At 39.0% G+C, this 26,277-nt stretch overlaps 1 protein-coding gene across 1 annotated transcript; it reads right to left on the minus strand.

Moving 5' to 3' along the window:
• Window positions 1-553: 553 nt before the first annotated feature.
• LOC143440691 (vomeronasal type-1 receptor 4-like) lies at window positions 554-3,142 on the minus strand. Its single transcript, XM_076927469.1, has one exon. It carries the CDS (start codon window positions 1,571-1,573, stop codon window positions 626-628), a length of 948 nt encoding a protein of 315 aa, XP_076783584.1. The 5' UTR covers window positions 1,574-3,142; the 3' UTR covers window positions 554-625.
• Window positions 3,143-26,277: the final 23,135 nt, after the last annotated feature.

The following is a 26,277-nucleotide window of genomic DNA, read 5'->3' on the forward strand; positions in this document are numbered from 1 at the left end:
AGGACAAGAAGAAGATATACAGCAGGGTCTTCAAGGAGGAAAACAAAAAGGGAAATTGTCAAATTATGTCACAATTTCAAATATAGAAGAAATAACTAAAACCATACTAAAATAGTAAAAATAATTATTGGTGACTCAAAGCCAGCTATGATAAAAGGACAGTCATTAAATAACTGCCGTTTGTTCTATATAAAAGTCTTACCTACAGCAGCATTCGTGGTCCTTGGTAGTTAAGAAACAGAAATTCATTTGTTCAATGTTTCAAAGGTGTTCCTTAGAACAGAAAACACTGTAAAACGCATAACCCAAGCTCCAAATTGTATTTCAAAATTTTGATTAGAAGTATTTTAATAGCCAAAAATCAGAAAATGAATATTGTTCAAAATATTTAAAATATGTTTATTTTGGACAAAGTGTCATAGTTTGAGTGGGTAATAAATATTAAAATTATTAAAATTATGTACATGGAGTTGTATTCAAAAAATGTTCACTACCTGAATTTTTAATAGTATACAGAATGTCTCAATTGTAACTAATGTCATTTCAGGCATTCAAGACCACGTTCAAATTCTGTATTCCATGAAATCAGACACTGTTTTAACACCAATAAAGTGTGGGTTTCAGTTTAGCCATGAAGTGAACTTTGAAAACAGGACATTTTCAGTACAGAAAATGAAGAAGTGCATTGCAAAATAACTTTATTATTCTTCATGAGTAAAAAAGGGCAGATGGTTGGGTAACATGTTGACAAAATCGCATTAATTGACTCCAGTCTTGGAATTTTATCATTAGTATAAAAACCATAAAGGGTCACGGAGTTGTTCAACCAATAAATGAACACAAAGCAGCTCAGCAGAGACAGGATGCTGTGAGTGGCTTTGCGCTCAGGAGATGACTGGGAGGAGAGACTTGGGCTGTGGAGATGCTGGGCTCTCTTGCGGTGTCTGTAGAGGAAGATCACCATATAGAGGCTGGCCCACATCATGACGGCCACGTAGAAGAGATCATAAGTGATGATGAGGCTAAAAAATGACCCTGAATGTTTTTTCCCAAAGTGCGTGTTTTGACAGTAACCATCTGAATATCCATGGCCAACATGGGAATTATTGGTTTTGGCCATTACCAGGTCAATCATATACCCATAGATAAGAAGATTAATGAGCCAGGAAAAAAGTAAGGAATAAAAAATCCATTTAGAGAGTCTAGGCTTAAGCCAAGCCCACTTAGAATTACTGGGAGTGATGGTGATGACTTGAAATGTGCTTAGAACAGAGGTGGTGCAGATGGACAGACCACGGCTGACTCTGAATGAAAACAAAATTGCCTTACAACTGGCATTGTCCAAAAACTTGGGTACTCCAAAGGATAACATGATATCTTTTATCAATGTGAATATGATTGTCAACATATTAACTATTGTCAGGTGCATGAAAACTAAATCTATCAACTTTTTAAAATGAGACTTGAAGAAAAAACTGTATATATATAACATTAACAGTGCTGAGTTCCCTGAGACACCAAGACAAAACTGGAATATGAGAAAAATCTGGAAGATGGCGTCACTTGGAAGCATGATGTTAAAGGGGGTCAGGATTTTTAGGTCTATAGTGCCAAATAAATGGATTGTATTTTAAAACAATTTTAAAATTGGCGTTTGTAGAAAAATATAATGAATGACAGCAAAGGAGCAAGAAAAGTGATGAAATGTCCAACTCTTTTCTTTCCTTTCTTCCTCCTCTTCCTCCTCCTCTTCCTTCTTCTCTTCCTATTTGTCTTTTTCCTCCTCCTCCTCCTCTTTCTCTGTGCTATTTCTTTTGCTTTTGCAAGTCAGGGACTCTCTGTTTTGCCCTGTGTGGAACTTTCTCTGTACATCAGGCTGGCCTCAAACTCACAGAGATCCAAATACCTCTACCTCCCAAGTGCTGATAACTAAGTTGTGGACCACCACCTTCTGGAAAAATGTACAACTCCTTTCAATGTTAGATCCAGAGATGACACTTTAGCAACTTCATTCCTGAGATTTTTGACCATTTTAGAGGACAGAATAAAGTATTGAGAATAATAAAATGCCAACTCCACCCAAAGATCCTGAATTCTGTTACGTCAGACAGAAGGATATGTTAACCTATGTGAAAGCCAAAATTGAATGTTATGAGGAATGTAAAAATTATTTATTTTATGTGTACCAGTGTTTTGCCTGCATGTCTGTGCATTAAAAACATGACTCAGGATCAAACCCTGGATCTCTGGAAGAGCAGCTAATGGTCTTTAACTGTTGAGCCATCCCTCCAGCTCTAATGAATTTCTATTCATCAGTCAACATTATTTTTTTAACTTAAGTATTAATGTTTTCATGTTTGCAACAATATTTGCTTTTATCACATATATAGTAATGTGTGTACTTAGCCTTTACTATTTGGGCTGCACATACATTTCTGTCAGCTTAGTGATGACTAAATTCTTAGACTTGCCATGTGAGACTCTGCCTCTCATTCTACTCTACAGGTTAATCAGCAATGTTCTGAGGCATTTCATTTTATCTACTTATGTTGCTCACAACTTAGAGCTGAACAGATGAGAGTCAGAACACAAAGGCCAGGATGAGACTACATATCCCACAGTATTGAGCACATCTTCACAGATTGTGTTTTCTGTGATATTTGGTGACCAGATCAACCATGCTGGTTTTGATTGATAAACCCACTCTAACAAAGACTTGTATATTTCATTATTTTACCATCTGGATTCAATTCCACTTGAAGGTTCTTTTCTATTTGTGTTATAGTGGCAGAGTTCTCAAAGTCACGGTTACAGAGAGAACAACAATGACACAAGATTCATGAACCTTGACCTTGAACTTCACAACATTGCTATGCCACCCATGTTCTGTGAATTTCGATGTATGTGTGTGTATGGTTGAAGTATATTAACTTTAGACTCATTCCTTCACTGATCTAATTATTTGTGTTACCTGAAATACAAATCTTTACTTCTTGGAGGATATCTATGGATTCCTCAACAGTCTACTTTATCTTGACACGGTCTATTAGACTATTCCTCATGTGCTAATCTGAAACTTCCTTAAAGACCATGACTCACTACTTAGGCAGGAGTCCTTAGTACAGTCAGGATATTCTAGTGTGAGTGAAATACATTTGAATTAAAGAGTGAATTATATAGGCACAATGCCTTTCTAAGAGTAACAAAATTATTTTCAAATTTTGTACCAATATACAAAGATTTATTCCAATGAAAACTTTAAACTTATATCAATATGTAAATTTTGGACCAATGTAAGAAAATATAATTTCAATTTATATCAAAATTTAGAGATTTTTATCAGTGTAAGATTATGGCTATAAAATATTTTCTTTAAGAGTAAATTTTGTAATTCATTACCACAACTCATTCAAGCAAACAAGGCTTAAACACAGTCCTTCTAATATCTTCTATTACAAACTGTTTAAGACAATTACATAATACAAGTTAAAGGTCAGATAACAAACTCATGGTAATATAAGACTCGGATTTAATTACAATAAAGTGTTTTCAATACTACTGAAAGACTAAATATCTAAGAGTAATCAATATTATACTTGACAATTCAGTTATCATATCTATGTAGAGAGATGGCTTTCAAAAATATCAGTGATCCACACAGTACAACATTTATAATCATTTCTCTATTAATAAATTTCTTGACCAGGAGTCAGTTCAGCTCCTGAAAGGACACACATTGTACTCCAGAGAAGATATTGAACATCATTATCTTTATATAGAGTTGCTTAATTGTGACAAGCTAAGCAATGTGCAAAAATTGCCATAATTCATCTATAGACAAAATATACTGTCCAGGAAACAACATACAATGCGGGCTAGTCAACCACTTAGCTCTGCCAATACATGGTAAAATAGTCCTTCAACTCCTACTTCTTTTATTGTCTGTCACATGGTCTGAGCCAGAAGACTACACATAGATGATGTAACTCTCTGAGAAATATAGGAGACTGTCAAGGCAGTCAACTGTTTAAGTTGGAAGCTATGTCTTTGGGCTTCATACGTAGGTAATATTTATTGTCTTCTCAAATTTCTGAAGGGGTTGAGAACTAGTTATAGTCTCATAATAAAGTTAACTCATTTAGCATTAAAAAAGATGTTTTAGATTTGAAAGAATGGTTTTCAGATGGTAATACAAGTTAAAAATCAACATAATTCAGACACAAAATTATAAACTGATTAAGTTAGGATAAATGGTAAAGTACTATATTTAAATAGACACAATTTATAGATTAGGTGTTAAATATATACCATACCTTATGATTTACAAAATTGTCATAGTTATGTTCAATTCATATCTGAGAGCAAAGAGCCTTTTAAAATGGACTACACTTCAGAAATGTAGTGGTTTTGTCTAATGCTGTTCATATTGTATTAATTTTGGTCTCCAACATTGTTTGCACAGAATCTGCAAGTCCATGTGTAAGACCTTGAAGGACCCTGTCCCCAGGTAGGTCTGATTGGTAAACCAAGTTGCTAGCAACCAATGGCTGAGCAGGACAGACAGAGGCAAGAATCTAGAATTCCTGGGCTATGGACAGTTAGAAAAGAGGAGGAAGAAGGAGATCCACTATGCAGGGAGTAGGAATTTAAAGGCACTGTGCCTGTGAAGATACCGGACAAAGATCATAACAGTCATATAGGAGCAGGGGGAGAGTAGCTCCAAGAGGGCAGGGCAGGGCAGCAAAGATGGAATATAGAATTTAGTAAGTAATAACTTGGGAATATCAGAGGGTGGTGGAGTAGCCACATGGAGGTTAGGAAGGAGCCCAGCCATTGAGCTTTAGAGGCATATTAAAATATAAAGGCTGTTTCTGTGTCTTTCATTCAGGAACCCAGAACTTTGGGGCAGGTAGTAAGGAATATGCCTCTGGAGGGCTTGATTTGAGTAATTGATCGGGTACTGGTACAATACCTTATCTATTCAACAGTAGCCACCAAACTCTAAGCTTTGAACACACATCTCACCACCCGTTGCCTTATGGATTTTTTTAGACTCACATTTATTTCATTGGTATCACTCACACCTTCCCATGTTTTACCCAAAACTGATGGTTACTCTCCTCACTGTACAACAGAAATTTGTTTTTACGCATCTGTTCTCCTTGTTCTGTATCTACCCTTAGATTCCTCAACTTTTCATACTTTTGTCTCCTAGTACAGTACTGAAAACTCCCTCCACTAGCTGTGTCTTTCATTTTTACTCTTACAAAGAATAAGAGTTCTTGAATAAAATACCAGACTATCATCTCAACAAAAATGGAACAGACTCACTCTATGACTAGCACAGAAGATACCATCAACGAACAATGAAAGCCCAAAGGGTAGCATGCACTATTTTGACATTCAAGAGAATGGAATTTAAATACTGATAAACAGATATAGTAAAATAAAAAAGAAATGAAAAGAAAAGAACTGGCTTTCCACATGTCAAAAAGTGATGAATTCAAATAAATATCATTATATTTGATTGTATACATGTGTGAAATCCTCAAGCATAAAGAAAAATCACAAAAATTTAAGCCATAGCCAATATACAGATGTGTTCCAAAAATTGAGCAATGAGCCATCAAGTTGTACAAAAATACATCTAAGTAATGGAAAATAAGAATGATAATTTTAACTCAATCACATACACAGTCCACAAAATACAGATGACACATATTATTTAGGACAAGCTATTTAAATTTTACTCAGAACCAAGTTGAAAATGTTCCTTTTTCCCGTGAATGAAACTATCTGCATGTTGGCATGTTGGAGAAAGAAGGAAAAAAATCCACAGTCTAGGTAATTGCTAAAAGTCTCAGTGCTTTAGACCACTTGAAACACATGTAGAATTAAGAGAGGGAAAGGTCCCTTTTATACATGATGATCAGCATACAACTGGAGTGTTCTAATGTATATCAGAAAAATTACTCCACTGCACTGTGTATGTATGAGATTCAACTCTCAGGAAGATGTAGAACAAATCAAGATAAAAAAAAAGATGGAGGAAGAATTTTAAGTTAACTAACAAAAAAATTTCACCTCAAACAGTATATATTTCACAAAAGAAATGTTACAGAAACACATTTCCTGCATGTTAACAACCCTTTTTCTGCAGCAACATAAAATTAAACTTGAGGATACAAAATAATGTAATATCTATATATAATCAGGCTCAGAATATGATAGGATGTATAACAATCACAACCAATGTGATGGGTTCGTATTTTTTTTTTTTTTTTTTTTTGGTTTTTTGAGACAGCGTTTCTCTGCGTAACCCTTGGCTGTTCTGGAATTCACTCTGTAGACCAGGCTGGCCTCGAACTTAGAAATCTGCCTGCCTCTGCCTCCCAAGTGCTGGGATTAAAAGCATGCTCCACCACTGCCCAGCGTGATGGGATTTTTTTGAGACAGTTTTTTTTTTTTTTTTTTTTTACTATGTATGTAGCTTTGGCTGTCCTGGAACTAACTATATAATCCATTCTGGCCTTGAACTCACAGACATCTGCCCACATCTACGTACCTGATGTTGCAAGTGAAGGTGTGTGCTGAAATGCCCACCTTGATGGAAAGTCTTAACAAAGCCATCTAGCATTTCAGCAACCAACAGAGAAAAGAGAAAATGGGTCTAACAAATAGAGCTAGATAGAGCCCCAGTGTAATGAAATGATACACAGTCACACTAAAGCAGAAACCCTTTGCCATCAGGTACATGTGCATTAAGGAATAAATGGGCTGTGTAAGCAACATTAAAGATAGGATCATCAATGGTTTAGTTTGCTTTTAGATAAAATCTATGTTCATAATATTGTGTTATAAAAGGAACATAATGGGGCTGGAAAGACAACTTTGAGAATAAAGTGCTCATCATGCAAGCCTCAGAAACTGAGTTCAGCTATCAAGCCTCAATGTAAAGGTTGAAGGTGGTGGGTTGGGCAGGGTAGTGACAGCCCACAGACCAGCTCCAGGTTGAGTGAGTAATCATGTCTCAAACAATTTGGAGGAGACAGTAGAAGACACATGTTGCCAATGTCTACCCTTACACATACATGAACAAGTGAGCATACTCATACATGAACATGCTTCTCTCAAAAGAAACTGAATACCCACCTGATTCACAGCATGTTATATTGAATGCAAGTTTTGGCAATCACATGATAAAAATATCCATTAATTACATAAACTGCAGTGTGTCTCCTGTGAAAATGTGTTTGTGAAGTAGATAAGAGATGTGAGAAGACAACAGCATATTTAACAGGAAACTTAAAATGAAATCTAAGATAAAGAAGTCAAACATATAAAAGCAGAACACTAGCAAACAACAAAAAAGCCAACGCCACTGTCTTGTAGAGCATATGCTGACATTCCTCAGTGAGACTGTGTTGTTTTCTAGAAGAAAAGACACAGCACCAAAATTTAATGTTGTGTATAGCACCTGGGAAAGTCCTAATGCCTGTTAAAAGACTACATTATGACTACTTAAGCCAAAATGGGGCTTTAAGAGAAATGTGCAACGTTCTACAAGAAAAAAACCTCTTTCAAAGATTTTAGAATTATAAAAATTCAGATGGGTTTTGTTCTCATGAGATTGAATCTTTGGATCAAATGCCAAAGTATTAACAAAGAAAAAAATGGGTGCTTGAGATGGCTCACTGCTTAAAAGCACTGGCTGTTCTTCCAGAGAGCCTGAGTTCAGTTCCCATCAACCTAGGGAGGCTCTTACCTGTCTGTAAGACCACTTCCAGAGGATAGGACACTTGCTGGTTTCCTGGAGAACTGCATGCATGTGTTTTACAGACATGCATGTAGGAAAACCAATATACACAAAATTACATGAATAAAAAATTAAAGGAGAAAATACATTTCTGAAGACCAAGAGCAATACTGTACAGAAAAATAAGAAAGGGAATGTCGTAGGTTGACAGAAAAATTGGAGAAACGCATATCTGAAAAGCAAAACAAAATCCCCACTGTGTAAGGTAGTGTAAGGTATTATAAATGGAATGGTAGACTAGGGGATAAGAACAGTGGAGAGACTGCCATACCTCCTCTTACCCTGAGTGCAGCCTGCTACAGACTCTTGTTCATGGCAGTGTGCATCCCACAGACATGAAGCATCACAGGCATGAAGTGTCTTGGGAAGGCTGCCTCACAGGAGCCACGACTAAATAAGGTACAGGATAGGAGGACTCTCCCTCCCATGCTGTCAACGACCTTGTTTACTGTGCATCATTTTAATGCACTCCAAGGAGAACATTACTCCAGATACAATTTGATCCCCGTGGTAATTGATTAAGCCAAGTAAATAAGAGCTCAGTCTCTGTCTGAAGATGTGCATTTTCCCAGGTGAACTACATCAGAAAGGAAACTTTACTATCTAGGAAATCATTCAAAGTTTCCAAGCAGATATGGAAATTATCACATTATCATCTGAGGCCAGAAATGTCTACATTTCCCTGTTCTGTTCTGCAATGATCCACTGTTCATTTAAAGTTGTAGTGTTCAGTCTTCAAATCTTTGTGCAGAGTCTGTTGCTACTTATTTCTGGTTTTCTTATACTATTTTATAATAAGGTACAAGTGGTTACACTGGTTCTTTTGACTTTATATTATTAATAGTAGCATTAGTAATATTATTACTATTATTATTGTGTGTGTTTGCTTAAGTGTTGCCAGCATGTTACCTGTCCACCACATGCATGCGGTGCTCATAACGTTCAGATGAGGGTTTTGGATTCTCTAGAAGTTGTAGCACATGCTTGTGAGCCACCCTGTGGGTTCTTGGAGTTAATCAAACCATGGTCCTCTGGAAGAGCAGCCAACTTTGTTACCCATTGGGCCATGTCTCCAGCCTCCACATATCTAATTTTATTAATTTGGATATCTTCTCTTTACATTTGTTCATTAATTTTCATTAAAGTTTGTTCATCTTAGCCAGACAATGGTGAAACCCGCCTTTTACCCCAGCACTCAGGAGGCAGAGGCAGGTGGATCTCTGAGTTGGAGACCAGCATGGTCTACAGAGCTAGTTCTAGGAGAACAAAGTCTAGCTAGCCTCTCAAACTTTTAATATTTTTCATTTATTTTGCACACTTAGTATTTTGAGTATGTCCTGAAAACTTTTTGAGAAATTTTGAGAATTTCTTTTCTGGTCCTATATATTTGGAGTTTTGTGCTTCTTGTATCTTGATAGAAACTTTCTTCTTTAGACTAGGAAAACTTTTTTATGGTTTTGTTAAAAATATTTTCCATAATGTTGAGTTGTGTTTCTTCTCCTTTCCTATCTTGATCATTCACAGATTTTGTTTTCTTTTTTAATGGTGTCCTGATTTCCTCAATATTTTATGCCTGCATTTTTCCTTTAACTAAGTTATTTATTCATTTCACACCCTGGCCCCTCCTCACACAATCCTTTCCCCTCCCAATCTCCTTCTCCTATGTGAATGTGGGGACCCCTCTTCATATCTCCCCATCCTGGCACATCACGTCTCTGCAGGTTTAACACCTGTATTTTTAAAATACTTAACTTTTTTTTTGTTTTTTTTTTTTTCGAGACAGAGTTTCTCTGTGTAGCCCTGGCTATCCTGGAACTCACTCTGTAGACCAGGCTGGCCTCGAACTCAGAAATCTGCCTGCCTCTGCCTCCCAAGTGCTGGGATTAATGTCGTGTGCCACCACTGCCCGGCAACTTAACATTTTTTTGATTGAGATATCCATTTTTTCTGTCTTCAACTCCCAGGATTCTCTCTTCTCTGCTCTGTACTCTCTTGGTGAGATTAACCTTTGAGGTTTTTGTTTGAAATCCTAAATTTTTCATTTACACTTTTTTTTTTCAGTTTAGATTTTCTTTACTGATCTATTTCTACCTTTACATCTTGAAATGCTTTCATTATTTTACTCAACTATTTCTTTGGTTTTCACAGACTTCATTAAGGGATTTATTCATACTCTCTTCAAATTCTTTGAACATATTCATAATAGATATTTTGAAGTCCTTGTCTACTGCTTCCACTATATTGCAAATCTCAGAGCCTACTATCATACAGATAGTGGTTTATGGTGGAAACATATTGTTTTGCTTATTCTTTTTTTTTTTTTTTGTATTTTTGAGCATGTGGAGTTATGATGCTTGAGGTCTTTCTTGATGTTGATAACTGGTCTTGTCTTTGTTGGGCGAGAGTTCTGTTCTTTGATTTCTGTTGCCCTCTCTGGACCTTAGGCAGCTGGAGCAGCTCTGGAGTCCTTGGTAGAGAATGCTTCTGTAGGTCATTGGGTGTCAGAAAGGAAGGGAGGTGGTTTAGGAGGAAATACAAAGAAGGGATTTAGGAAAGAGGTAGGGGTCAAGTCTGCACCACCGAGAAGTGGAGTACTCAGAGAGTGGACATGTGGTGGGAAGAGGGGGTCCTGCAAGCAGTCTGCTACAGGATTTATAGTAAGTTGGGAGACAGTGTAATGGAGAATGGAGAGAATAGTGAGCATCTCCTACCTAAATCCCAGCCCTGTGTGGCCCTGGGTATGTCTGAAAGTGTTTCTGCACATCTGTGGCTGACAGGAAGAAATGAAGATGGCAGGAAGGCAAGGCTGAGAGGCTCAGCAGGAAAGACCTAAGGTGGGACTGCCAGGCATTTTAGTTTTAGATTATCAAGATTGGGAGTTTTTTCCTGGCTCATTCCTGAGCATGCTCATTATTACTGCATATAAAAGTTACTAACTTTTGTTTCTTGATATTGTACCTTGCTACCTTTATTAAAGTTATCAAAAATAAGTTTTCTAGTAACTTCATTAAAGGATTTAAATTAAATATTCATGTCACATGTAAACAGGCCTAATTTGTCTTCTTTTGAATTGCGTCTCTTATTTTTTCCTCATTTCTTATAAATTTGTCTAAGACTTCAAGTATTACAACCAGTAAGAACTGAACAGTAACGCTTGACTCATTCTGATGCTATTATTATTTTATTTCTATTTTTATTTATTAATCATTCCATTTGTATACATCTCAAACGATATTCCACTTCCCAGTTACTCATACACAAACATCCATCCAACATCTGCCCTCTCCTCCCTCCCCTTTGCCTGTATGATGGTGCTCCTCCAGATACCTACCCTCTCCAGCCCCACCACTCCAGCATCTACTTACACTGGGGCATCAAACCTCCACAGGACCAACGGCCTCCTCTCCTATTGCTATAAGGCAAGGCCATCTTCTGTTACATATGTATAAGCAGTCATCGATCCCTCACTATAAATTACTTGGTTGGTGGTCTAGTTTTTGGAAACACTGTGTGGTCTAGCCAGCCCATGTTGTTCTTCCTATGAGGTTACAATCCCCCTCAGATCCTCCAGTCCTTCTGCCAGCTCCTCTATTGGGGTCCCTGAGCTCAGTCTGATGATTGGCTAAAAGCATTCACATTCACATTGACTGGCTGGCACTCCCAAAACCCAGCCACAGCATGTTCCTGTCAGCAAGTGTCTCTTGGCAAAGGCAACAGTGGAAGGTTTGGTGTCTGCAAACAGGATAGAGATCCAGGTGGGGCAGTACCCAGATGATTCTTTTTTCAGTCTCTGCTCCAATTTTTGTTCCTGTTCTTCTTTGGACAGGTACATTTCTGGGTTAAACACTTTGAAATGGGAGGGTTGCCCCATCCCACCACAGGGGCAGTGCCTATCTCCTAGAGGCAGTCTCTATCTCCCACTTCTCTGTGCAATTTGACAAAAGTCATCCCCTTTTGTGTCCTGGGATGCCCTTGTTTCCCGTGTATCTGGGACCCTCCAGTGCCTATCTCCAGTTTGCCATCCTCCATGTTACACATTTGTATTCAACTTCCGGACCCTTAGTACCTCTCTCACATCCCCTCCAGTAAGTGATACTGCCCCCTTATTTTCTCCTCCTCTTCTCTCCCTCCCACATCCCGCCTCCCTCCACCTCTCAGGATTATCCTCTTCCCCCTTAATGCAGGACTAAAGCATCCACATCCTGGTCTTCCTTCCTACTAAGCTACATATGGTCTGTGGGTTGTATTATGGGCATTGTGAGGTTTTGGGCTAATATCCACTGATCAGGGAATACACATACCACTTCTTTTTAACTGAGTTGCCTCACTCAGGATATTTTCTTGTTCCATCCATTTGCCTGCAAATTTCATGAAATCACTGTTTTTAATTGTTGAGTAGTATTTCATTTGTACCACATTTTCTGTATTCATTTCTCTGATGAGGGACATCTGGGTATTTTTCACCATCTGCCTATCATAACTAAGGCAAAGAATGTAGTGGAGTATGTATCCTTGTTATATGTTTAAACATTATTTTTGGTATATGCCTAATAGTGCCATAGCTGGGTCTTCATGTAGAACTATTTCCAAGTTTCTCAGAAACCACCAGAATTATTTGCAAAATTAGTTGTACCAGCTTGTAGTTCCAACAGCAATGAAAAGTGCTCCTCTTTCTTCACATCCTCTCCAACATCTGCTTTCATCTTAGTTGTTTATCTTAGCCATTCTGATTGGTGAGAGATGTTGTGATTTGCATTTCCATGATGACTAAGGATGTTGAATATTTCTTTTAGTGCTTCTCAGCCATTCAAAATTCCTCTGTTGAGAAATCTTTGGTTGGCTCTGTACTCCACTTTTTATTAGGGTTATTTGGTTCTCTGGAGTCAAACTTTTTGAGTTCGTTCTATATTTTGGATATTAGCTCTCTATTGGATGTAGGGTTGGTAAAGATCTTTTCCCAATATGTGGGTGGGTTGTCATTTTGTCCTATTGACAGTGTCCTTTGCTTTACAGAAGCTCTGCAATTTTATAAGGTCCCATTTGTGGATTGTTGACCTCAGAGCATAAGCCATTGGTGTTCTGTTCAGGAAGTCTTTCCCTGTGTCCAAGTATTTGAGACTCTTCTACACATTTTATTTCTATTAGATGCAGTGTATCTGGTTGTATGTGGAGGTCCTTGAACAATTGGACTTGAGCTTTGTACAGGGAGAGAAGAATAGACTAATTTGCACTCTTTTACAGGCAGACTGCCTGTTGAACCAGCACCATTTGTTGAAAATGGTGTCTTTTTTTCCATTGGATGGCTTTAGCTGCTTTGTCATAGATCAAGTGACCATAGGTGTGTGGGTTCACTTCTCAGTCTTCAATTCTATTCCATTGATCTACCTGCTTGTCTCTGTGTCAATCCCATGCAGTTTTTATCACTATTGCTCTGTAGTATAGCTTGAGATCATGAATGGTGATTCCCCCAAAAGTTCTTTTATTGTTGAGAATGGTTTTTGATATCCTGGGTTTTTTATTACTCCAAATGAATTTGAGAATTCCTCTTTCTCGCTCTATGCAGAATTGAGTATTTTGATGGAGATTGCATTGAATCTGTAGATTGCTTTATGTAAGATGGTCGTTTTTCTGGATTAATCCTGCGAATTCATGTGCATGGGAGATCTATCCATCTTTTGAGGTCTTATTTGATTTCATTCTTCAGGGCTTTGATATTCTTGTTATACAGATCTGTCACTTGTTTGGTTACTGTCACACATAGATATTTTATATTATTTGTGACTATTGTGAAGAGTGTTGTTTCCCTAATTTCTTTCTCAATCTATTTATCCTTTGAGTAGAGAAAGGCTACTGATTTGTTTGAGTTAATTTATATCCAGCCACTTTGCTGAAGTTGTTTGTTAGCTGTAGGAGCTCTCTGGTAGAATTTTAGGGGTTGATTATGTATACTATCATATCATCTGCAAAACGTGATACCTTGACTTCTTTGTCATCAGTATTTATCCCCCTTGATCTCTATTTGCTTTTGTTGTCTAATTGCTCTGGCTCGAACTTTTCTTATGGAATGCTTATTAACTTGACAATAACCTATTATTATCACTCCCTTTAGGTTATGTTTACATAATGATAAAACAGTCACAGCATCAGTAACCATAAAAAAAAAACACTCCGTTAAAATAAAATAATCACTTTACAGAGATATTTTTGAGAAATTGTTTTTTAATAAGACTTTTAAAATTTTTATTTTATATGTATTTTATTGGATATTTTATTTACATTTCAGATGTTACCTTATTACACCATTCCCCCCCCCCACCCAGTAACCCCCTAACCCACAACAGCAGTGGCCGCTCCAGCCGCTGCAACAGAAATAGCAGTAACAATGGCAACTGTTATACCAAAATCTCTCTTGGCTCGAAACTGTGCCAAAGTATTAGGGGCATCCAGTGGGATAGGGACCCATCGAGGTAGATGGGCAACCACAGCAATGGTAAACTTACCACTCTCCCAGCACATGCTATAAAAGCAATCAAGATTACTACAAACTAATTGGCTCCTATAAGGCTGAGTAGAATTACTAACAATAAACACAAAAGGTGCCCAAACACAAACAGGAGTAGGACTAAAGGTAATATTTTTTCCAAACCCCTTTCCTTCAACTTTCTCATAAAAGGATGGTTCATAATCAATGCCTTCATTGATCCCCTGTACATCCAGGGAGGTGGAATAAGAAAACTTTTGTACTCCATGAGATCCTCCCCCAATCATAACAAAGGGTGACAGATCTGTGCAGCTACCATTCACTCCACAAAGCAGCCACACCTCAAAAGGATTAGCAGGCATAGCTATCCTGCCAAGTAAAATTAAGGCCAGCATAGCTGGCATTAAAACTAGTACCAATATCTGGTGAAAAGGTAAAAAAAAAATTCTTTTTTGTTTTATGCTAATACGTATGACGCTCCGCAGCAGAGCGACCTGTTACATCAAGTTGTAAAATATTTAAAGTAAAAAGAGCAAAAGAAATACGTTCTCTCGGGGTGTGGCTATAGCCAATTCCCCCTTTTTGTTTTAATAAACATTCTTTAAGAGTATGATGGGCTCTTTCCACCATACCCTGACCTTGTGGATTATTTGGTAATCTATGTTTTATAGACACTTGCATTTGTTGACAAAAAATTTAAAGGAAGCAGCTGTATAGCCAGGGCCATTATCAGTTTATATTGCTTGGGGTTTTCCCCTCACTGCTCATGCATCTAAGCAATGAAGAATGACATTCTTTGCTTTTTCCTCTGACAAGGGGGAAGCAAAAATAAGATCTGAACAAGTATCCACAGATACATGAACATATTTTAATTTTCCAAATTCTGAAAAATGTGTTACATCCATTTGCCATAACCATAAAGGCAGCAATCCATTTGGATTCACTCCCACCCCAAGGGGGTGAGTATAAATGTTACAATCTGGGCAATGGACCACTATTTGTCTAGCTATTTCTTTGGAAATTTTATACTTCATTTGCAATGTTTTGGCATTAACATGAAAAGTCTTATGAAATTGGGTGGCCAGCGCTACTGGGGAATCAAGAATACTAGTAAAAATAAACTCTGTGCGTAGCCATATCAACTTCATTATTAGCAGCACTAACAGGCCCAGGCAAGCCTGTATGGGCTCTTACATGCTGCACAAAGAAAGAAAATTTACATTCCCATATCAATTTTTGCAATATTGTTAACAAATTATAAACAGGACTGGTTAATTTTGCCTTACCAGTAGCTTCTAACATCTTTAAAACATTTACTACATACAGAGAATCTGATACTAAATTAAGAGGTTCTTTAAATTTATCAAAAACGTCTATTACAATTTTTAATTCTATAATTTGAGGAGAGGCAGGAGCAAATTGAATCACCACAGGATAAATTTATATGATCCACATCCAGTTTTAGAACCATCAGTATATATAACAGCAGCACCAATTAAAGGGCTACTTTTAGTCATTTTTGGAAAAACAATAGGATGGGATTCAAAAAATTGTATTAATGAATGCTGAGGATAATGATTATCAAAATTTCCAGCATATCTACATTTTAATACTGCCTAATCGTCTATGGCAGCACACAGATCCTGCAATTGATTATTATTAAAAGGTATTATAATTTTAGATAGCTCCATACCAAAATATTGCAAACACTGTTGCACACCTTCCAAAGCTAATATTGCAACAGCTGTAGGATAATATTCAATAGTTCTGGTTATTGATATTTTAGGATGAATCCATTTTAATGGCCCATGCTGCCACAACACAGCAGTGAGTTGAAATTTTGTCTTAAAAATTATTAGCTCCTTTTCTACTATCTTTAAGGCTTCTTACCCCTTGAGGGTTAACTCTCTGGTCAAAAAGACTCTCTATACCCTCCTCCCCCACCTCTTCCTCCACAAGGCTCAAGACAGCTGCAGCAGAGCAGGAGGGGTGATTGGGGGCAGAGTTTTACTCACCAAAGGCACAGCCTCCTCTTTCTTCTTATTCCCTCCCCCTTTCTTCTTTCTGTTTTAAACTGTTAATGATTCCATTTTGGCTAACAAAGCTTCCAAATGTTCTATTTTTTTTTCTATCTCCTCTTCTGACTCAGAGCTACTCTAATTCCAAGCAAAATCTAGATCTTTTCCCAATTTGTCCCAGCTCACCAGTGTTAAATGACCTGAGTCTGCAAATCAGGGAGCAATCCTATCTACTTGTTGCAAAAAGGTTGTAAACACTCCCCTCTTCTCATTTAACACCTTCATCTCCAGCAACTCCTGAAGAGCTACGAGAAGCAGCTGAGACTGAGAATTTCCTATGCTTTTCACTTTAACTATTTTATTTTATTGTTTCGTTCCCCCGGAAACTTTTTTCTCCCCGTTGCTTTTTGTGATGGATAGATCCGGACTTTTAAATTGCCTCTTTACCGAGGACTTTTGAATCGCCGCTATACCTCGGACTTTTGAATCCACTCTTTCCAAGGACCTTTTCTTATTGTCCCATTTAACCTGGGAACTTACCCGGTACCACCACTTCTAAGGTGAAGAGTTCTGGATCCGCGAGAATTTCTCCTCGGGTCACCTGTTTTTCGGGTTTCAGCACCACTTGTTGTGCCCCACTCGACCAGCAAGGAAGATGCGAACAACGGGATCCTTCTCAACAGCCTTTATTGCAGAAGCGCTTCATCAATCTTGCAGGAGGACCCCGAGTGCCCAGGGCGAGCTGCTTATATACCCTCAGCCCTGGGCGGGGAATGCACATGGAGGTGTGCGATTTGTCAGAAATGCAGTGCCTCATTAGCATACCCTGCTGGGGAGAAGGTAATGGATCAGGATTGCAGTGCCTCATTAGTATATCCCGCTCGGAAGGGGTTGGCGCAAAAACTGAGTTGGCCCAAGGATGATCGCATGCGCAGTGCACTTGTTTACCAGTAGATCACACCAGAAGCCGGCGCCATCTTGACCAGCCAAGTTGGGTCGGCGGCCTACACTTCCTCAGGAGGGAATGCCTTCTGACAAGCTCACAATACTCAGGTGATATCATCTAAATCTTTTGACCATTTTTACTGGTCAAATAAAGACTTGAGCCTGTAATTGGGCAGGGGAAGTAAAAGTTGGGATGGGAAGTCTTAAGAAGAGAGTTGGAGGAAGAGAATATGGAGCAGAACCACATGGCCAGGACAAATTGCAAGTAGCAAGGGTATCGTAGCTAGGGGATAGGCTGGTCTGATGATAGGGCTCCCCAATCTAGGCTTATAGCTTCTAAATATAATAACTGGAGTGTGTGTTATAATATGGGTTTATTGGGGGTGAGAAATTATTGCAGGAGAATCATAGAATTAGATATAACCCAATTCCCTTATATTGAAATTCACTTCAAATGACTTAAAGACTTAAATGTGTAAATTGAAACATTGCATCTGCTAGAAGAAAACATAGGTTGTACCCAAAATGATATTGTTGTGGATACGGACTTTCTGAAGATAATGCAATTTGTCCAGGAATTGAGAATAATTGACCAGTGAGATTTCCTGAAACCTAAAAGCTTCTGAACAGCTGAAGAAACACTTGAGTAAAGAATGAAGCCCCAGAGTGGGAGAAAACCTTGACAATGTGTGCATCTAACAGGAGATGAATATTCAGAATATATAAAAATATTTAAAACAAGTAGTCAAAACACTCATGATATACTGAACCAAAGACCTGCAATCTGAGCAGATACTTCATATATAAACAAGGACTAATAAATATCTCAAAAATCCATTACCATACTTAATAGTTAGGGGAATTCTAATCAAACCAACTTTGAGATTACAACTTACTTCAGTCATAATGTAAAAAACAGTAAACACAAACATACAAACAAAAATAATTCACAACAAATGCCAAAGCAGAAGTGGAAAAAGGGAACCTGTATTTACTGTTCATGTTACTCTACACTGTTCCAATCACTATGGAAATTAAGGTGGAGAATTCTCAAAAATTCTTTCATATGACCAACGTTATCACGTGTTAACTTACACCTCCGGTTTCTATCCTCTTATACCTGCTCGGCTACATTCACTGCTACTCTATGCACAATATCCTGAACCTGGCAACAGTCTACATATACTTCAAATGGCAAAGGAATGGTAAAAATTGGTATACACACAATATGGAACATTGAGTTGTAATGAGAAATAGAACCTTAAGAATTAAAGGGAAATAGAACTAGAAAGTCTATTGAGTGAGACTTGGAAGGACAAAAGCTGCACATTTTTTCTCAAGTGAGGCTTTTAGCTATGAGTATTCAGATCTGAGATTTGAACATGAAATAAGCACAAAACAAGGAAATAAAACAAATACAATGTGTTGCAAGGTTTAGAAGTATATTATAGAGGGTAGCAGCAAGAAAAACAGGTAAAGAAGGTAGAAGTGAGAAAAATGTTGAATTTTGTATTTCTTTCCATTGGTGACAATAGGGTGTTACAGTCTTCCACTCTTAATGTTTTTTTTTTTTTTCCTAATGTAGATGCCTTTGCATCTTGGGCACTGATGTTCAAAGGAATGTCATCTTGGTGCATTTCTTCTTGGATAAGTATGAAGTGTCCTTCTGGATCTCTTTTGAGAAATTTTGCTTGAAAGTAAATTTTGGTAGATATTAGAATGGCTACTCCACCTTGCTTTTTGGATCTGTGTTCCTTGAAAACTTTTTCTCCAAACTTTTTCTCTGAAGTAATGTCTATTTTTATGGCTGAGATTTTTAGTTGTGGTGGTGTTGGTGTTGTTGCTGCTACTGATGTTGTTTTATTTTGCTTTTTGGTTGTTATTTATCTACTTATTTATTTATGCAGCAGAATGATGGATCCTGTTTATGCATCCATTTTCCTATCCTGTGTGTTTTTAATGGGAATTGAGTTCATTGCTGTTGAGATACATATTAATGACCAATGATTAGTAGTTCTTTTTATTTTGATGGTGGCAGTGTTAGTCTGTGTGTGTGTTTGTGTGGGGGTGTATTTCCCTATTTTTCTTTTTGGTATTGTAGAAATTACTTGCTGAATTTTCTTGGGTGCAGTTAATCTTCTTAGGTAGAAGATTTTTTTTCTAGAATTTTCTGAGGGCTAGATTTCTGGGTAGATATTGCTTAAATTTGGTTTTTTCATGGAATATTTTGATTTCTCTAACTATGGTGATTGGGAGCTTTGCTGGATATAGTAGTTTAGGTTAGTTAATCTGTGGATCTTACAGGCTGTAGGACTTCCCAGGCCCTTGTACCTTTTAGAGTCTCTGCTGAGAAGTTGAATGTAATTCTGAGAGATCTGCATTTGTATGTTGCCTGCCTTTTATCTCTGGCTGCATTTAAATATTCTTTCTCTTTTCTATAGATTTTGTATTTTGATTATTATACTGCAGGAAGATTTTCTTTTCTGGACAAGCCTAATTGGTGTTCTATAAACTTCTTGTATGTTTGTAGGCATGCCTTTCTTTAGGTTGAGAAAGTTTTCTTCTATGATTTTGTTGAAAATATTTTCTGGGCCTTGGAGCTTGGACTCTTCACCTTCTTTTATTTCTATTATTCTTAGGTAAGGTCTTTTTATGATATCCCAGATTTCTTCAATGTTTTGTATCAAGAATTTTTTAAATTTAACATTTTGTGACTGATATATCAATTAATCTATTGTAAGGGAGAGATTCGTAATAAATTTTACAGTCAAGAGGTTAAAACACACAATATGTAAATCAAAAATTCCCTAGAGAGTTGACTCAGTAGACAAAAACACTACTTACTCCATCAAAGGTCCCAAATTCAATTCTCAGCACTAAGAACAAGACACAGAATGTGTACTGGATGCAGCTGGAGATGATCATATTTCAAAACTACAATATAAAAAGTATAATATGATTATTTTATGGCATACCTATGATTGAGATATTTTACATATCAGATTATCACATATGTATAGGTAAAATATTAGAACTGAGAAGACCCCATTGAATGAGAGGGTTGACAGGAGTGGAGAGTCCAGGGAAATGGGAGGATTTGAGAAAAAACAGAAATGGCTATTGTATATACTGGTATTACAATGTCTCCATTAAATCCAGTAATTATTCACTTGGAACATATATTGAAAAAGAAAACCCCTTGTCATTTAGTACCCTGACGGGAATTCCCTAACTCCATGCAAAGGAAAGATATCTTCAAAGTAGACAAAATGAAGATTAATCTTACATTAGAATTCCTTTTACATGCTATGTATACATCATACCATATGTAGTCCATGCTGTATGTATATCACAGTGAATTAAATTTTACTTTTCTTTTTTAAGAATCATCTTATTCATTTACATTTCAAAAGATATCCCCCTTCCTGGTTACCCCTCCACCAACCACCCCAACCCATCCCTGCTCTCCCCACTCATTGCCTCTATGAGGGTGTTCCTCGACCCATTTTACACAAACCTGCCTCACCCCACTAGCATCCCCCTATGCTGGGACATCAAGCTTCTCTCTCCTCCCCTTGTGTCATATAAGGCCATCCTCTGCTACATATGTATCTGGAGTCATAGCTCCCTCCATGTATACTATTTGGTTGGTAGTTTAGTCCCTGGGAAATCTGAGTGGTCAAGTTAGCTGATACTGTTTTTCTTATGGGGTTGCAATTCCCTTCAGCTCCTCAGTCCTTCCCCTAGCTCTTGCATTGAGGTTCCTGGTTGGCTGTGAGTATCTGCATCTGTATTTGGTCAGGTGCTGGGAGGGCCTCTCAGGGGACACCTATATTAGGCTCCTGTCTGTAAGTGCTTCTTGGCAACAGCAATAATGTGAGGGTTTGGTGTCTGCAGCTGGGATGGATTCCTAGGTGGGGCCATCTCTGGATGGCCTTTACTTCGGTCTCTGTTCCATTTTTATTTTATTTTATTTTTTGTCACTGTCTTTCCTTTCAACAGGAACACTTTTGGATTAAATATTTTGAGATACAGGGGTTGCTCCATCCCTCAACTGGGTGCCAAGCCTATCTGCTGGATGTGGTCTCTACAGGTTCTCTCTCCCCTTTGTTGCATATTTCTGCTAAAGTCATCACCATTGGATCCTGGGAGCCTCTCTCTTTCCTGGAGCCTGGGACTTTCTAGTGGCTACCCCCAGTTCCCCATCCCACTTGCTCCATGTTTCTATTCAATTTCCTGATCCTCTGTCCTTCTCTCTTGTCCCTTCCAATACTTGTTCCTGTCACTCATTTCTTCAGGTCTCTTTCTTCCTTTAGCTTCTGTGATTATTTTGTTCCCCATTCTATGTAGGACTTAAGCTTCTATACTTTGTCTTCCTTCTTCTTAAGCTGCAAATGGTTAGTAGGATGTACTGTAGGTATTCTGAACTTTTGGGCTCAACAACTGACAACTGGGATCTCATCAAACTGATAAACTTCTGTAAGGCAAAGGACTAACAGCAACCCACAGATTTGGAAAAGATCTTTACCAACTCTACATTCCACAGAGGGCTAATATCCAAAATATACAAAGAACTCAAGAAGTCACACTCCAGAGAACCAAATAACCTTATTAAAAAGTGGAACACAGAGATAAACAAAGAATTCTCAACTGAGGAATCTTGGATGGCTGAGAAGCACCTAAAGAAATGTTCAACATCTTTAGTCATCAGGGAAATCCAAATCAAAACAACCCTGAGATTCTATTTCACACCAATCAGAATGGCTAATATCAAAAACTCAGGTGACAGCAGATGCTGGCAAGGATGTGAAGAAAAAAGGACACTACTCCATTTTTGGTGGGATTGCAAGCTGGTATTGGCTTTGGTGGTATTGACTTTAGAAGTCAGTCTGGCGGTTCCTCAGAAAATTTGAAATAGTTCTATCTAACGACCCAGATATAACACTACTGGGGATATAACCAGAAGATGCTCTAACGTATAACACCAAGACATGATCCACTGCATTCATAGTACCCTTATTTATACTAGCCAGAAGCTGGAAACAACCCAGATGTCCCTCAACAGAAAAATGGATACAGAATATGTGGTACATTTACACAATGGAGTACCACTAAGCTATTAAATGCAATGACTTCATGAAATTTGCAGGCAAATGGATGGAACTAGAAAATATCATCCTGAGTTAGGTAACCTGGACACAAAAGAACACACATGGAGTGTACTCACTGATAAGAGGATTTTAGCCCAAACACTCAAAAATTTTACTTTTCAAATTGTAATGATTTCAAATACAATAAATGTTTCCTGGTAATATAGAGTAACTTTGAGTAATCTAGACCTGTAGGTAGACATACTTGAGATACTTATCACAGTCTCTCCCATTGTGCCAGTGCCCCATGTTTGAGTGGAACATACCTTAATTTGTTTCATTATGCTATTTATTTATTTACTACACATCCTGATCTTATCTCTCCCTACTGCCCTCATCTCTTACCAGTCCCACCTTCACAAATCCCTCCCCCATTATCTGCTCCGTTTCTCTTCAGAGAAGGGGAGGTTCACTTTGGGTACCACCATGCCATGGGATATCAAGTCACAGCAGGACTAAGGGCATAGTCTCCCACTGAGGCCTGACCAGGCAGTCCAGCTAGAGGAATGGGATCCATTGTCTGGCAACAGAGTCAGAAAGAGTCCCTGATCCAATTGTTAGTGGGGCCCACATGAATACCAAGCTTTCCTTCCCAGATGCACCTCCCTGCAAAAGGTATTTAATCTTGGGTCTACCGTGAGAGGTTAGGTATGCACCCATTTTCCACCATGAACAGTCAATAGATAGTTTAGAACCATGGATTGTCTATTTTATCCACCATTCCACAAATGTGTAGGGTGTCTAGGTCCAGCCCCTGCATGCTCTTCGGTTGGTGCTTCTGTTTCTGTGAGCCCCCTTGGATCTAATTTAGTTGACACTATAGATCTTGTGTTGCTCTTGACCCTCCTGTGTTCCTCAATCCCATCCCCTACTCTTCCAAAAGATTCCCAGAAACTATGCCTGATGTTTGGCTGTGGTTTGCTGCATCTGTTTCGATCAGCTGCTGGATGACACCTCTCAGGAGACAGTTGACAGTTATGCTGGGTTCCTGTATGCAAGAATAGCAGAGTATTATTAGTAATGCCAGGCATTGTCTCTCTGCCATGGGATGGTGTGGAATGGTAAAATCATGTCAAGAAGATTAGTGGGTAGAGCGGGTTGAGACCTGGAGATTGAGCACTTACCTGAGAAGTGGGTGACCTCCATGCCAGATTCCTGGCCTGGAACACATGCCACACTCCCCACGTAAGGAAATGGGAGAGTTCCTCCTGGAACCCAGATGAAGAAGTACACAGGTTACTGTCACTGCTGGTAGCACTGCAGACATGGCCCTGCCACCTTTTTTCCGTCTAGAGCCATCAGGTGTGAAAATAAAATTTGATAGCAGTGTTGAAACAATAACAAAAAATTCATCATCAGCAAAGACCACCAACAATTTGTTAAATTTAGTCATAATAAAATATTAAGTCCCTGCAGGGGCAGGGTGATCAAAAATAAAGGCATGCAAGGGCATGCCCAGACAAGTCCAAACAAGCCCAAGTGAGCAATGGGCTATCTGGTGTTTACTTCTCTCTCCCTCCCTTTCTGGGAGGTCCGAGGTTCTGCAAGTTCTGCCAGTTCTGCAAGTTGCTGATGTTTGAAATATCCAGTCATGTGTAGCCTCCCGAAAGTGCAACCAATCATATGTAACCACGCCAAATTTTCCCGCTCTCCCCAATCCCTAAATATATCCCAAGTTTCCTGGGTTTCGGGTTGGAACCTCTATCTCCTGCGTGAGATATGTTCCGGCCCGAGGGCCCTCGTCATTAAACCTCCTCTGCAATTGCATCAAGATGGTTTCTCGTGTGTCCTTGGGTTCGTGCAGGTCTGGACTTGGGTGAGGGTCGCCTTTTGGGGGTCTTTCATTTTGGTGCATTGGCCGGGAAGTGTGCGACCCCAGGACCCACGACAACCCCTTGGAGGTAGGTCTGTATGAGTGGAGAGTGTGTCTGAGTGTAGCGCTGCTGTCTTTGTCTCTGTGTTTTGTTTTCTGTGTCTGTGTCTTGGTTTTGGTATGGGGCAGCTGTCACTATAGGCCGTGAGGACTTGGTGACGTGCGGAAGTGGATGCGAGTATCGGGCTGCAGGCTGCAACCCTAGGGGACACCCTAGGAATTTGTGGGGAAGACAAGAGGCCTTCCAGAAGGTCAGGGGATCTGACCATCAGGTTTCAGGAGATGAAGTGCTCCTACTTGGGGAGAAGATGTGGAATCCTTCTCCATCTGGGGTCTCGACCAAATGTGGTTAAGTGTTATTTGTGTCACCCGTGGCAGGGGTGAGCTATCTGTGTTTTATGTGCCACCCGTGAGAGGGGTGAGCTGTTTGTGCTGTTTTTTTATATGTGTGTGTCTTTTCTTGGCAAATCATCTGTGTGTTAGCTGTTAATCTCCTGTGTTAAACATCTTGAGTTAAAAATAGGTAACATGATCGCCGGCAGAGAAAGCCACCGGTGCAAGAATACAGCTGCAGAAGGGCGGGCAGATCCTTTAATAAAGGGCATCCACCGCAGTCCGTGTTCACGGTTTGTGTTCCGACAGCCCACCTACTGCATGTAGGGTATGCTCTAGGTAACAGTACATGGAGGGCGCCCTCGCCCAGCCCGCACTTGGCTGGCGACAACTCGTGGTTCCCCAGCACATCTACAGCGTGCGACAGCTACCTAGTTTGGTGTATGTGGCTGTACTAGGTACCTCGGGGTCACTACTGTAACAAATCGGCGGTTTTCCACCTGCTGCCTATGAAGGTAGAGAGAGCCCAGGTGATAAAAAAAAAAACCTGGCAGGGGAGCCAGGGCAGCTGGACAAACAGCCCCAGCAAGATTATTCACCGGAGAGTTATAATTATATATTTTTTAAAGTGGTGAGTGAATAGCGCTGAGATTTTTAAGAAGGGAAAAGTGAATAAGTATCGCTGAGACAAGTCACGTGACGTGACTCTGGCTTAAAAGTGCTGAACCAACAAACCTGCCTGCAGACAGGTCAGACAGGTCAGACAGGTCAGACAGGTTGCCTGCTACAAGAAGTTAAGACTGTCCTGTGTCAGAGAGCCAAAAGAATAGGCCTCCATTTTTGGTACAGATACAAAGTTATAGTAAAAAGTAAGTTAATAATTAAAGAAATAGATAGTCCAGGATCCCTCAGGCACCTAGATCTAGTGCCCAATATAGTCACTAGATAAATCTAGTGGAGGAATACTCTTCCCCCCATAAAAGCCTTTCTTTCACAAGACCCTTGCAGGTTCTGGTCTTCAGAAGTGAAGAATAAGAGGGGACACCGGAAAAAGAATGTTCCCTCAGACATGGAGACATTGGGGACCCCATCAATTGATCAGGCTGTGGTCAGCAGCAGGTTAATTCGGACCAGATGTGACTGAGACCTTCATGTGACAGAAGGTAAGGGACACCCAAAGGCCCATGCCAGATCCCGCTGATAGATCTTGAGAGAGAGGGTTACATGAGACCCCACTAATTTTGATCAAGACACATGAGGTTAAGTAGAGATCAGATAAGTTACCCACAGCCTTTCTAGACTAGCTCATAGAGACATTCTGTCAGTGTAGACAAGGCTTCAGAGGCTACAGAGACTACAAGATAAGTCATTGAAATATTTAGGAAGTATACTTATATCAGGGAGAAAAGAAAGATAAGAGAGATGGGATCATAGACAGGATTAAAATTATTGATGGTAATAGCAAGTGAGAGAAGGTTTAGCCTAAAAGAAAGGAATAGAGAAGAGGAGTAGAGAGGGTTTGATGTAGGTCTAGAAGAAAAGAGTAGAGAAGAAGAATAGAGATAAGTTGCTTGGAAAGTCTAGAGGAAAGGAGTGGAAAAGATAAAGGTTTAGTGTAAGATGGGAGGTTTACTATAAGTTGCTATGGAAGTCTGGAGGAA

Source organism: Arvicanthis niloticus, chromosome 30 (genome assembly GCF_011762505.2).
Source record: "Arvicanthis niloticus isolate mArvNil1 chromosome 30, mArvNil1.pat.X, whole genome shotgun sequence".
NCBI classification, from domain to species: Eukaryota; Metazoa; Chordata; class Mammalia; order Rodentia; family Muridae; genus Arvicanthis; species Arvicanthis niloticus.

Coding starts and splice junctions, on each gene's coding strand:
- LOC143440691 (XM_076927469.1), bottom strand. CDS start 1,573: ATGCTTCCAAGTGACGCCATCTTCCAGATTTTTCTCATATTCCAGTTT.